The following is a 14,548-nucleotide window of genomic DNA, read 5'->3' on the forward strand; positions in this document are numbered from 1 at the left end:
CTACTAGCAAAGAATGAGCACTGGCACCTATTTGTTTACAAACAAAAAAAAAAAGCACTAGTGCCCGTTATCACTTTGTAGAGGAAATCTGGACTCGTCTGTAAGCACTGTGACCTCATTGGTCTTGCATGCAGTTGATGTGGAGCCTGGTCCATTTTAAAAACATTCTCTTTTGTTGCACAGGGAGTAGGGGCATTCAAACTATCAGTCACCTTGCATACAGACTATCTTTCTGCACACAGTGGAAAGCAGATATGTTCCTGTAGCTGATGTGAGGTCAGATCATAGCTGATTTGGGGTAGCACTCCTGTTTCATCGAGCAGATAATCAGAGGTATCAGTTACCCACTGTGGTTGTAGCCCATGGTCTTCCTTCACCATATCTCTGGAATGCTGTTTGTGACTGTTAGAATTGGTTCCACAGTCTGTGCACCATGCAATGGCTACCTCCCCATTACTTATGCTGTCTTCTAGTTTTACAATGCCTCAATACACGAACTCATCAGTTAAATAATATCTTGTGGCCATATCCAAGAATTTTGCTATCATAAAATATTTTGTTCTCAATCCAGAAGCAAAATGGAAAACCATTCTAAAATGCCTGCTTTTATGCTATGGCTCATTTGCATATACTGCTGACATCGCTTCTCTTTTGTATACGACAGTCAGACTCAGCATCATTTTTTACATAGCGTACAGACTTTGGTGTTGTTTTTTTTTCCCCTTTCCCTCCAAGTTATTGTGATTTTTCTCTTTATTCATTAAATTATGGAAACTGGTGTATAATCTCTGCATGTCTTTCAAACCTCATTTCAAGCTGACTTTCCTTCTGCACTTCCCTAAGAATCCACTTCCTTTCATCTTTGTTCTAGGTTCCCTGTTCTCACAGTTTATCATGTAGTCATACTGGGAGTACCAACATTGACCCAGGTGAACATAAGAAATACATCTGTCACCACCACTGTAGTCAGATCTAGCTGACCATCCCTGCACAGGATCAGATAGACTGTGCATCTTCACAACAAATACACACTTAAAATACTCCATTTAGAACCAGCAGATTTAAAAAACACCAATATTCTAAATAAGAATGGCTGTGTTAAACTTTCCAAAATTTGGGAAGTTTAACACAGCTTTAATTCTTATGCCTCCCAACCCAGCAGCTAAGGCTTGCCAACAGCACCCATAGAGGGGTGCCCCTCTTAGGAGTTTAGCCAAAATTAGCCTAATCTCTTCTCCTTATTGTGTGTGTGTGTGTACGCGCGCGCATGCTGTTAACAATATTAACACGTTCGCTGCCAACCACGAGTATACTTGTATGTCGATTTACCGACCTCGTATGTCAAACACGTATATTAACCCTTAATATATTTACCTTAATTTGGACCCTTGGATTCTGAATAAAGCGGAGAGCATGTCTGGGGGCATGGTAGAAGGGAAATAATTTCAACTAAAATATTGTATATTATATGTGTGCCTCAGATGCCAACTACGAATATACTCGTATGTCGATTACCACCCTCCTATGCCAAGCACGAGATAATCCGTAGTATAACACGTAATTTGTAAATCAATTTAAAACTAATAAAATCGGTAAAAATAAAAACCAATCAATCAATAAAATAAAAAAAACAATTTATTCAAATTAAGAATGGTACATTTTAAAACAATTTTCCACGCACAATGGTGGTTTTTCCTGGCAAACAGGACAATAATAAACGTGTTTTGCGTATTCGTTTGTTTCGTGTACACACACGCCATGGCTTTGTCGGGCGATTCTTTTTTTCTCTTGGTGGTAAAATTTCCAAATAATGAAAATCCCGATTCCTCCTGATATTCTCTGATGCTGTAAGCTCATCCATTCCAACAAAAACTGAGATAAATTGATCTCTAAATTTTAACGTAGTCATTGCATTTCCAGTAATCATGTTATAAAATTTATGCGCATTTTGAATGTATACCTCAAAAATGCGTATTGCCAATTTCTTTGGCCCTCTTATTGTCTTTCGTAAGGTGGAATAGTAAGAAAGCATTTGATCAGAAAGATCAAATGCTTTCTTACTATGACATCCCCAAATTATAATCCCCAACGATGTTTTGTTTTAATTGAAATTTACCATTCTGATTTTGCATTTCAACCATTTCAAATTTGTGCATATTTGAAATGGAAAGAACTTCCCTCTTATCCTTCCATTTGCTGACTACAACAGGACCTCTTCTTTAACAGACAAATTTCCCTTTCTTTAGTTTCTTCTGAATAACACATGGTGGATTGTTTTTCCTATTATTTACCAGCATTCCACACGTACGATTTTCTGTCGGTAAGTGATTCCGTCAGAGCTACAGAATTATAAAAATTGTCCATATGCAATACATAACCCTTTTCTAAATATTCTTCCATCAAGTGGAATATGATATCATGTGTGTGACCCATTTTCGCTAAAGAGGATTCTGATTTTGCTGTATAAATTTTTATTTTTATCACCAAGCCATTTCATTCGCATAGTTCATAGAATTTCATGGCATATTTATGTTTTTTGTTTTTTATGTATTGCCGAAACGCCATTCTATCGCGCCACAACACCATTGACTCATCAATACAAGATTACTCGTAGTTGGCATATGAAACAAAATTCTGTCTGATAACTGAGATAAATTGATCTCTACGAGAGATCAATTTATGATCTCTCGTAGTGCCGGCTACGAGATTACTCGTAGTGACCTTGAAGACGCAAAAAGGGCTTAGCGTGTGGGAACAAACTATGCCTGAGGAGCGTGGCAGCGAACGTTTTAATATTGTATTCCTGAAGATGTCTCTCTGACAGAAACAGAGATGAAATATATGTGTATACTCTAAATGATGAACTTAATGTTGGGAAATTAAAATAATTATTTCTAACACGGTTGTAGTCTCCATAATTTGTCCAAAGTGAATGCTGATCACCGTGTAACACTAAAGGAAAGGATATTTATTTCTCTGTTCTGTATTAATTCGATTAACATTGGCATTGAACCCATGGGCATTGATAATGACAGCTATGGTTCCATAGGACTCTGTGGGAGAGCCATTAATGTATTTTAGTTATAGATATATGTATTATCTGACTGGTTTGCCCTTTTTGTTAGAGGAAATACCTTGCTCGCCTTCCATGAACGCTTCCGTTGCGCCATGACGTCATCGTAGGCAGCTGGCTAGCAACCTTTGAACCTTTGTTCGCACTTAGATTTTACATTCTTACACGGTATAATTTAGACATCAATAATTTTAACAATATAATTCTATTTTGACATACAATTTTCTCCTTAGCTTTACTTCTTTCTAAGGTAATTGTAACAGGTTTTCTTTTATATTTTTCTTAATTAACCAATAGTGCAAGCATTTCTAGCTCAGAATTTTGTTTCTTGTTAAATCTTGAATGAATGACTTTTTTGTTGAAAGAGTCCCCATTCAAGATCTAACAAAGGTCCCTCCTTTTTGTAAAAAAATTTTTCCACCAGAAAATTTTTTCTTACTCTTCCCTCATTTCTCTGGGTATGACTCTTCCATTTTGTCTAGGTCTCAGTGAGTATCTGAGGGGAGGGTCTTGGATCCTCTCTCTGTAATCTGCCCCCCCTTTCCCCCCTTGATTCTCATGGTGGGTATCCTCCCTGAGATTTCTATCTAAGCCTTCTCTATCTCCGGCATGTCTGGAGGTATTCCTCAGTTATATTCTGTTCTTGCTCTTTGTTGTTATCCTTTCCCACAAGTGAGTGATTTCTGGACCAGGTTGTTTTCTTGTTTGTTTTTCTTTCCTTTTCCCCTTCTTGACTTCTTCGTCCACCCCAGATGTTTTCCAGGGAATTGCCTAGACAGACTATCCTATCCAATCTACTCTTATACAACTTCAACCTATCAGAGTGGACGATCAAAGTTTTTCCTTTTTTTCTTGTTTCCTTAATCTTGTAGATGACCAGCAACAGTTTTTCTATTATCTCATAGGGTCCATCAGCACCTCTTCCAAAATTACCTCCTCTCCTCCTTGTTGAGTTCTGTTCCAATAGAACCAGATTTCCCAGATTTAGATCCTTGTTCTCAATCTGTTAGCATACATCCTGGCACGTTGGAAGTATATGTTGCTGGATTGAGCTACTAGTTCGTATGCTAACCTGTTCTCTTGAATAAGATTGTTCAGGTATTGGTCGATGTCTGAGAATCCTGTATCAGCAGTGGAGCATCTGAAATCACTGGGGAAAGGGGACTCAAAACCATATAACACAACTGCAGGGGTCTCCCTGGTGGCAGCGTGGAGGGCTGTCCTGCAGGCAAAGAGTGTGTGTGTGCGAGGTGAGAGTCCCACTCTGAAATCTGTCCCTCTGTCAGCTTAGACAGGGTAAGTTTCAGAGTGTGGTTCATGCTCTCACACATTCCATTCTCTTGGGGGTGATATGGGGGTAGTAAATAGCTTCTTTATCCCCAGTAACTTACAGAGCTGTAGCATCACTTCGGCGGTGAAATTTGTGCCTTGATCCGACAGGAGCGTCTCAGGTGTTCCATATCTCGAAATTATCACTTTGAATAGCTTAATCGCCACAGTCTTCGCCGTCTGATCTTTCATGGCTGTGGCTTCGGGGAATCTGGAGAACATGTCAATTATGACAAGTATATATTTATTCCCCTTTGAGGTAGTGGGGAGTGGTCCTACTATGTCCATAGCCACAGCCTGAAAAGGGCTTGAGGGGAGGGGGAAAGGTTGGAGAGGCACTTTGTCAGTGATGGGTGATTTTTGTTGACATAGATGACATGATGATATGTATGTCTCAATATCACCCTTCATCTCCTTCCATAGATACCTGTCCATCACCCTCTTCCAAGTTCTGTGTATGCCTTGATGGCCAGCTAGGTCCATGTCATGAAAGGTGTACAACCCCCAAGGGATCATGACACTTGGGACAAGAATCCTTTCTCTCCACTTTCCGGTGATGTTTTGATTAGATAACAGAAGGCCATCCTTGTTGATGATATGGAGTCATAGAACCTTTGACTGTGTGATAGAGCCTGTCCTTCTGATAGCCTTTTGTGCATTCCCCCTAAAATTGATAGAGATCCCCCTTCCCTCCTTTTCTCTTTTCTTCCATTACCATCACAGGGTTCATCCCCTCCGTATCTATACAGCTGTTCTCGTTAGGGTTGGGGTCCAGTGATCTGGATAAATAGTCAACTACTACGTTTTTCTTTGCCAGGAATATAACTAACTTCCATGTTGTATTCCTGCATCTCTAGGAACCAACGCACTATCCTCTGATTTTTGTCCTTCATTGAGGAGATGAAGGATAAGGGTTTGTGATCTGATCTGAGGATAATGCACTGTCCCAACAATAAGTATCTGAACTTTCTAAGGCTGCACACGATTGCCAGGGCCTCTCTCTCTCTATAACGGAGTAGTTCTGTTCAGAGGACGACAATCTCCTACTCATAAAGGCAATCGGCCTAAAACTTTCTCCCTCAGTCTGTTCTAAAACAGCGGCAATGGTGTTGCTTGAAGCATCGGCAGCAAGAAAGAATGTCTGTCCCATCTTGGGATGAGTGAGAACCAGTGCTGAAACCAGAGCGTTATTCAAAGCTTGGTGAGCTCTCTGCTGCCCCTCCCTCCATGTGAATTTTACTCCCTTTTTCGTGAGCTTTACTATGGGGTCCATTAACTCAGAGCGATGGAGAAGAAATTTCCTATAGAAATTCACCATTCCCAGATATCTCCTGACTTGTCTAACAGTGGAGGGAGGATTTGCCTCCAAGACAGCACTCACATTCTCCTTGGAAGGTCTTATTCCTGTGCGACTCACTATGTGTCCAAGGTACTTGACCTCCTTTAAAAAAATTTACATTTGGAGCACTTGAGTGACAAGCGGGCTTCTCTCAGTCTTTGTAGAACTCTCAGTAGAATTTCCTTGTGTTCGGCTATTGTGGACGAGTAGATCAGCAAGTCGTTTTGGAAGCACAGGATACCCTTGCCCAATACATCAGATAGCAGGGTGTTCATGAGGCTATGAAAACTCATGGCTGAGTTCTTTGCTCCCTGGGGAAGATGGCACATTTGGTATTTTTGCCATTTAGTAGTGAAGGCAAAATACTGTCTGTCCCGCTTCCTAAGGGGAATTTGGTAGTAGCCAGAGTTTAAATCGAGTTTAGAGAACACCTTTGCTCCCTCCAAGCTGACCAGCAGCTCCTCTATCGTACACATAGGGAAATCAATAGGCGCGGTGACCTTATTAATCTCCCTGAGGTCTAGCACGAACCTTAGATCACCATTGGATTTTTCGACAAGGATAAACGAGCTGTTCCAGTGAGAGTTCGACTTCTCAATAATTCCTGCCCTTTCGTATTCTGCTAAGAGATTATCCAATTTGTCCTGGTGTTTCAGAGGAGTCTTGTACTGCCTTGTATATATAGGAATTTCTGAAGTGACCTGTACGGAGTGCTCCACCACATTTGTGCAGCAGAGGGAAGTGAATCCCTCTGTGAACACTCTGGGGAAATTTTTGTAGCAGGTGTGGAAGAATACTCTAATTTCTTCCTTGACTAGTTTAGAGTGATGCAGATCCATTGCATTGTGTGTGAACCTTTCCTTCCATTCATGATTATTGCTTGGGCTACCTACTTCAACCTTCATGGTTTCATTCACATTGTTTTCCTCCTCGGAGTTGTGACCGGTTCAGAAGGTTCTCCCACAAAGAGAGAGAGAGTTTGGTTTCCGAAGTCACATGCAAAATTTTCAAAAAATCCAGGCCCAGAATAACCTGATTGCTTAGGTCCTCCATCTCAGGTAGCACTAATAGTTCGTGAGTGAGATCTAGGGGAAAACAAGGTATAGATATTTGCGCCTTTACTTTTATTCTGGAGCACAATTCTATCCTTGCTATGCCTATTAGAGTGCGAGGGTTTTCAAGCTCTATGAGATTCTCGGGACTAACGGGATCAAATATTTTAAAGATTGAGTGAGGAACAACCGAAACTTGCGCACCTGTGTCTAATAGAATTTCACATGGTGTTCCCTCAATGAGTCCTCCGACCATGGTCAGGTTTCCTTCATTCTGTGTCTGTGGTGGGGGTGACACTCTGCATCCTAAGTGGTTCATATTTTTTTTCCAACTTTGTGAATGGATCCTCTTTTCTCTTTGAATTTTCTTCCTCTGATTCTCTTGTTATCATTTTCCTCATCTCATGGGCCTGATCCAAGTCTTCCAATACCCTCTCCCTTTCTTTAGCTGCTTTATAACACTCATCTAGGTCCTTTGCCATTCTTACGCAAGTATTCTCTTGAAGTCTGAGCATGAGCCCCGATTGGAATTGTTGGAGTGCCAACCATTCAACATGGGCTTCCCCCTCGGGTGATGTCTTTAATTCGCGAGTGATTGACAATATCCTGTTAAGGAAGTTAGTTACTCCCTCCCCTTTCTCCTGCAAGCACTTGTATAAGTTTTTTAGCATTTGATTATTCCCTTCCCTTTTAGAATATTTGAGGGAGAGTATCTCTCTAAACTCCTCATAGCTTAGGGTCCTTCCTAGAATGGGGTGTGATTGGAAGAATTTCTTTTCTTTCCCTATCAGGGAGCCATGAAGCAATGCTAGAAGTTGGAATTTGCTCCATTTACCCACCCTCCTAAGCTCTTCAGTGTATTTAAAGAACGATCTCACATCGTCTGTGTTTTCTCCAGAGAACTGAGGAAATATCTGTTGAGGGTTTATGGTCCTAAAGAATTCCGAATCAGAAGCTGAATTGTTTGACTGGGAGCTCGACGGAAGAGACATACTTGTACTATTAGTTTACACTGTCTTACAGGTTAAATTTTCAAAGTTCCCTTCCAAAATTTCCTGCTTGCTGTGCATAAGACTAAAGACCACCTCACTGTGATAGGTCAATTTGTTTAAAAAAAATTTTTTTTTTTCAGGACCTAATCACATCCTACCGGCTGCTGTGCCATTGTTATGATCGTGGTGGTTCTTTGTGTTCTATCTTAAATCCTTGTCATACTAACTAAGCCTGAAATCTCTAACTTATCTCTCTGGGGCTGCTTCTCTATTCGGAGCTCTGACAAAATTTATTTATTTTGGCTGCGCCAGCCAGAGTCCTAGTACAGAAGAATTCTTGTACAAAGAAACTTTCCCAGAGTTTAAGTATTACCTAATCTTATTAAAGTATTAAGTGCCTATAGAAACTTCAACATTGCAGTCATGGCCTAAACTTTCTAAACTTTCTTTAATTCCCCCTTATTCACAGGTTCGAACTTTAGTGGTAATTTCGATCTCATGCTCAGACAAACTCAGACTTACATAGAAAAAACATGTTTATTAATTATCACAATTTCATACAATAAACTTTTACATGTCAAGGTATGTCATATCAGAATTCTAATTCATTAGCTGAGCTATAAGGAACACATTAATTGTCAAAATACTCTTTTACATCTATAGATTAAGTAAGCATATATTTATCATGAAACAGTAATTCAGAATTTTAAGTAAAACTTGCTAACAAAGGTAAATTCACATTCAACTAAGTGTTGCATACTCTCAGGCTTTTAGACTACTAGTCCAATATGATTAGATTAACGCGTTACTGAGCACAAAAGTCACTTAAAAGTTCTCTTTCTTCTCAATTAGAAATCTGTTCTTCTCTCTTTGCCCCAATACTAATCGTTACAAGAATAAGGAATTTACTGTATTTTACCAGTGTCCTGAGAGGATATCGCGCTTCTTTTCGTCCTTTGTAGTCAGATGTCTTTCTGCTTTATCGAGTCGTGTCCACGTGGAGGTTACGCTGATCGACGGAAATCGCCATTCCTTGCATTTTGCCGTATATACGCTCGTCTACTGGATCGATATCGTCATCTCGGCCGTCCTTTTTGAGGAACTTATTCAGCTGATTCGCATTGGTAAACTTTTACCGATGGCCCTAGTTGGTGTCTGCCATCAGCTCACTTATAGCATGCCCGACTCCTTCAGCTAGCAACCGGGAAGGAGAATACTTCTGGCACCATCGATTGGTCAGCGCTCTGCTTGTCCACACGAGAAAACGGGAACAGAAAAAACGGGGGGTTCGAACCTGAGTGAACTCGCTTTTTATTCTTCTGTTTAGCACCCTCTTTTTGTAATGGAGGATCTCTCACTGTGCTCTCCTATTCGCCCCTACACGATTGCATCACACTTCTGCTCCTTGAAGAGCGCTCATTTTGCCGAACACGAGTTCGGCTCGCCTTCCATGAACGCTTCCGTTGCACCGTGACGTCATCGTAGGCAGCTAGCTAGGAACCTTTGTTCGCACTTAGATTTTACATTCTTACACGGTATAATTTAGACATCAATAATTTTAACAATATAATTCTATTTTGACATACAATTTTCTCCTCAACTTTACTTCTTTCTAAGGTAATTGTAACAGGTTTTCTTTTATATTTTTCTTAATTAACCAATAGTGCAAGCATTTCTAGCTCAGAATTTTGTTTCTTGTTAAATCTTGAATGAATGACTTTTTTGTTGAAAGAGTCCCCATTCTTAGAACATCAGCCCAACAGCCAAGACTACTACCCAATTTAGCCCACTAGGTGGTACCTTTTAGGACTCTAGGACTGACTTCAGTTGTCTTCAGTCATATTAGTCATAGTGCCTGCATGCATATATCATTAATTTTATGTTCCCTGAAGATGGTAACATAGCATTACCGAAATATAGGAAGTATTAAATAAAGTTTTTTTAATTAATATAACAGTATACGTTGGCTTTCCCTAAAGAATTGACAGTTATGTATCACCAACGTATAAGTTTTTCTACAAGAATTATATGTACACATGCTTAGATATTATTTTTTTTTAAATTGCATGTGTGCCTAGTTCAGTTGATCCCGTTGTTTTTATCTGGCTATTTTGTGACTGTATATAATGAGGGATTCTATTCTTCATATACCTTCATTATTGTTTAATTTTTTTAAATTTCCAGCTGCATTACACTGATGAATCCACGATTTTCTTATTCTTGAGTATTCTTCACTTAGGCAGGTTCTTCTCTTAGTAGCAAAAACTTTCCTTCCACTGTCTTCTGTTCTGAGCCTTCTCTTTCAAGGTTGTGCTGAATCTCCATTCAACATCTCATTGAGCATTGTTTTCCCTTACTCTTCCTCTGGATCTTTTTCCGTCCATTTCTCCTTCAATGCCATCTCTGATGATTCCATTTCCTCTCAGACATGTCCGATCCAGTTTCCCTTTCTTCTTTTTATCCTCTTTAACGGGCTTCTTTCTTCTTCTACTCTTTTTAAGATCTCTTCATTAGTTATTTAATCTGTCCATTTAATTTTTTCCATCTTTCTCCAAATCCACATCTCAAAGCTTTCCAAAATCTTAATTTCTTCTTTCTTCAATGTCCGAGTTTCAGCTGCATAGAGGGCAACACTCCACATATAGCATTTTATTAGTATTTTCTTTAGGTTTCTATCCATTTTACTTTCCTTGCTATTTTCATTACCTTTGTTTTTCTTATGTTTATTTTCATTCCATAATTGATACCAGATTCCAGTAATCTGTTCAACAGATGTTGTAGTCCTGTTTCAGTATTTGATAATAATGCCTTGTCATCTGCATATGTTATTGTAAATATCTGTCTACCTCTAATCTTTATTCCTTCTTCTGAATTCTCCAGTGCTTCTGATCCACAATACTTGAATCAAAATATTTGTAGTTAATCTGTCTCAATTAAATAACTTTTAATAAAGCTCATTTCCAAATTGAAGTTTACTTTCTTCATTATTTACATTTTATGTATGTGGGTGTCGGTTTAGTGTAAGGTCTTGAGGTTTGGGAAACATCGATGAGACACTGCATACTCTATGGGAGGAGTTATACTGGAGGAAGTAGGGGAGACAAGAGTCTGGGGTTGATGATTGATAGAAACCTGAAATTTAGGGGACATATTGCAAAGGTGGTGACGGTAACACAGAGGATTGCTGCAATAATGAGAAGGACGCTGAACTGCAGAGATAAAACAGTCATCATTCCGTTGTATAAGATCCTGATCAGACCACACTTGGACTATTGTTCTCAGATTCGGTCCCTAAGATTTGATGGGGATAAGTTAACTGTGGAAAGGGTACAAAGGCGGATAACAAAGATGGTTTCAGGACTGTACAATGATAGTTATGAGGATCGGCTGAGGGAATGTGGACTGCAGAGTTTGGTGGATGGAAGAAGGAGAGGTGATATGATTGAGACTTTTAAACTGTAGAGAGGTGGTTACAGGATTGACACTGGGGAGTTCTTTCGCTTGGTTGAACAGCGGGACGGAGTGATGACAAGAGGTTATCCCTGGAAGTTACGAAAGGAAACTGTGGGCAAGAGGGTGAGGAGTGGTTTCTTTACATGGAGGGTGGTTGAACCATGGAATGCATTGCCTGATGGAGTGGTGAGAGCGAGAACAGTCAATGAGTTTAAGGAGTGGTATGATAGACTTTGTGTTTCTTAGGAAGGACCTCCCACGATGAGTCTTTTGACTCCATGGAGACCTACAGCAAATATTACTTTTATATATGATCTTCTCTAGTAAGTAGATTAAATGTCTGGGCTAATGAGGCCAGCGTGTTGAAACATTGCTCTCAGATCAATGAATCTCTTCATCAGAAGTATTACGATGTAAATATATGAATATATTTGGAATATGGATATTTTAGGTAGTGCCATACTAAAACGACACACCCAGACTTTGTTACTTCATAAGTTATTGATCATATTCAAAAATTTAAGGTTTCCTAGTGTAAACATTGTTTTCCTACTTTTGGATAAAATATATATTTCTTCTTCTTTTTAATAAACGTTTTTTTTATTTTTTCAATTTCCTTTATTATTTGGTTTTTTAGGTACCAGCAATACATGAATTTTGTCAGAATCATGGTCCCAAAACTCCAGTCACTGCCCCCCAAACACCAGGAATGTCTGGAGAAAAACGGAGGACAGATAAAGAACGTAAAATTGGACATAGGCGTGTTGATGAGGAAGGCCAGATAACGTATAAAAAGGTATGCTCTTAAGATATAACTGATAGTATGGTTATTTCACATATATTTGGTTAACACTTTGTTTAGTCTTCCTGAGATATAGTGTACAGTTCTGTTGGTGATGAGCTATACATGGTGTGTCTGTTAAGTAATGAAATTTAATTTTTTACAGGATAGCCCTTTGAATAAAAGTAACAAACATGTTTATAGTTTTGACTGCTTTAATATGTTGTAATCAGAGGTGCAATTTCCAGTTGGGTGTGTTGGGTAATGCAACAGTTTTTATGTAGCAACCGTTGAAGCGTGTGTGTGTGAGTGGAATGTGTCGGAAGTTGCATCGGAAGTGTGTCTGTTAAGTAATGAAATTTAATTTTTTACAGGATAGCCCTTTGAATAAAAGTAACAAATGTGTTTATAGTTTTGACTGCTTTAGTATGTTGTAATCGCAGGTGCAATTTCCAGTTGGGTGTGTTGGGTGATGAAACAGTTTTTATGTGGCAACCGTTGAAGCATGTGTGTGTGTGGGTGGAATGTGTCGGAAGTTGCATCAAGGTGCTACAGTAGTGTACCAAGACATAAAAAAAAAGTTTATGGTGATGATTAATGGTTGATGGAATATGGATATGATAGGTGAAAGTTTATTATATAATTTCATTTAAATAAATATTAAAAAGAGTTGCTGAAAGGGGACATCCCTGTCGGGACTCCTTGGTTTATCTTTCTTAGATACGATAGTTCATAATTTAATGTTATTGTATTTGATTATTTCCATATATACTTATGATAGCTTTTAGAATATTATTGGTATTTGTCTTTCTTTTAATATGCTAAATAAAGTACTTCTTTTAACTTTATCAAATGCTTTTTCAAAGTCAATGAAAGAAAGTTGATTCCATCAGCAGGAAAGGTCATGGCATCGGTGTTTTCGGATGCTAAAGGCATTTTGTTTATTAATTATCTTGAAAAGGGTAACACAATAACTGGGGAATGTTATTCCGATCTTTTAACCAGACTAGGCATAAAAATTCGTGAGAAAAGACTTAGTTTGCAAAAGAAAAAAAATCATCTTTCATCAGGACAATGCACCTGCCCACAAAGGTGTTTGGGCAGCGGGAAAATTAAGGGATCTACACTATGAATTGTTTTAACATCCACTCTATTCCCCAGATTTGGCTCCCTCTGACTATCTCTTCCCCAAACTAAAACTCTTCCTCGCTGGGTAGTGTCTTTCTTCGAATCAAGAGGTGATTACAGCTGTAGAGAGGTAAGTTGAAGATCTTACCGAGAACCACTACATTGACAGGATAATGGTGCTGGAGCATTGCTGGAATAAATGTATTAGTCTTAAGGGAGATTATGTTGAAAAATAAAAATAATTTTGAAATTATAAATTCGTTTTTTCATTGTTAGGTCAAAAACTTTTCAGACCACCCTCATATTACATTAAAATTTTCAGTTGTCATGGTTTCTTTTAATTTCTTTCTTTCTTTCTTTTTTTTTTTTTTTTGTATCAGTGATTACTGCTATTTGAAATTTTTTTTCCATTTAATATTTGATCTAATTTTATTTTTTTATATGCTGTTCCTCTTACATTCCAGTTTGCTATATGTATTATATTTTATTGTTTACATTTTCGTTTTACCTTTTCCATTCCAGGATTGTTTTCCATAGATTCATTTAAATTTTACCTTTCTCTGTTGTCTTAAAAGTAGATTAATGTTCTCCATGTCTGGTTACTAGCCTGATGATGGATAGTCCAGTGGTAGGGCTGCTTCCTTAAGGCTTCTTATCTAGCCTTCTTCCAAATTTAAACTCGTAGGAGGAATAGGGTATTTGAAGGGGGAAAGGATGGATTTTAGAGGGTGACAAAAAAATGTTCCAGAAATGGAAAGATCCTATAGCCTTTGAGTATTCTAATAGCATAAGGGTCATAAAATAAAAAGAGTTGTCTGATAAGGCCTTACAGAAAAGATTAAAGTGAGTGGATCTTCCTCAAAGTAGAGGAAGATGAGAATAGATCCAGGACCTTGGGAGTGGCACTGCCTTTACAATCAAGATGATTGCAAGGGAAGATGACCCTGTTGATCCACGAGTCATTATTCAATATATTATGACCACACCACCATATCTGGTGGGCTCCCCTATCTGTCACTCAGGGGATGCACTCTCTAGAGGTTATGTCCCCCCCCCCCCCCCCAAAAAAAAAAGAGGGACTCTTTATATCATGTTGTTCCTTGGTATGGGAAACTCTGAAATTTCAGCTCATTTTTAGTTTATTTTTTTAATTTTTTCAATGCATGCATTTATAAATGTATTTAAGTTGGATATCATCATTGCCCATGGGTCCAATGCCTGTTGGTGTCAGATGCTTGTTTCACCATTCTTTGTCATTTCTCTCTGTTAATTGCCAGTAACTCAAATCCTGCAAACTGACTCATTCCACATCAATCGGTCACATCATCTACATCTTGGCCGTCCTCTTCTATTTATACTATTCATTGTACCAAGCATGAAATTTTTTTGATGTTTTTATGT

At 38.6% G+C, this 14,548-nt stretch overlaps 1 protein-coding gene across 2 annotated transcripts in view; it reads left to right on the top strand.

The window, feature by feature from the left end:
- Window positions 1-14,548, top strand: part of LOC150101286 (phosphatidylinositol 4-phosphate 5-kinase type-1 alpha-like) — a 597,237-nt gene that overhangs the window by 36,418 nt on the left and 546,271 nt on the right. For both annotated transcript variants that reach the window (XM_090401030.1, XM_090401031.1), the window contains exon 3: window positions 11,876-12,034. In XM_090401030.1, coding sequence (XP_090257156.1) covers window positions 11,876-12,034 — 159 coding nt within the window. The remainder of the gene's footprint in view (window positions 1-11,875; window positions 12,035-14,548) is intronic.

The sequence above is a fragment of the Typopeltis vanoorti genome, chromosome 11 (assembly GCF_054136105.1).
Source record: "Typopeltis vanoorti isolate ZY-2024b chromosome 11, IOZ_Tvanoo_1.0, whole genome shotgun sequence".
Lineage (NCBI taxonomy): Eukaryota > Metazoa > Arthropoda > Arachnida > Uropygi > Thelyphonidae > Typopeltis > Typopeltis vanoorti.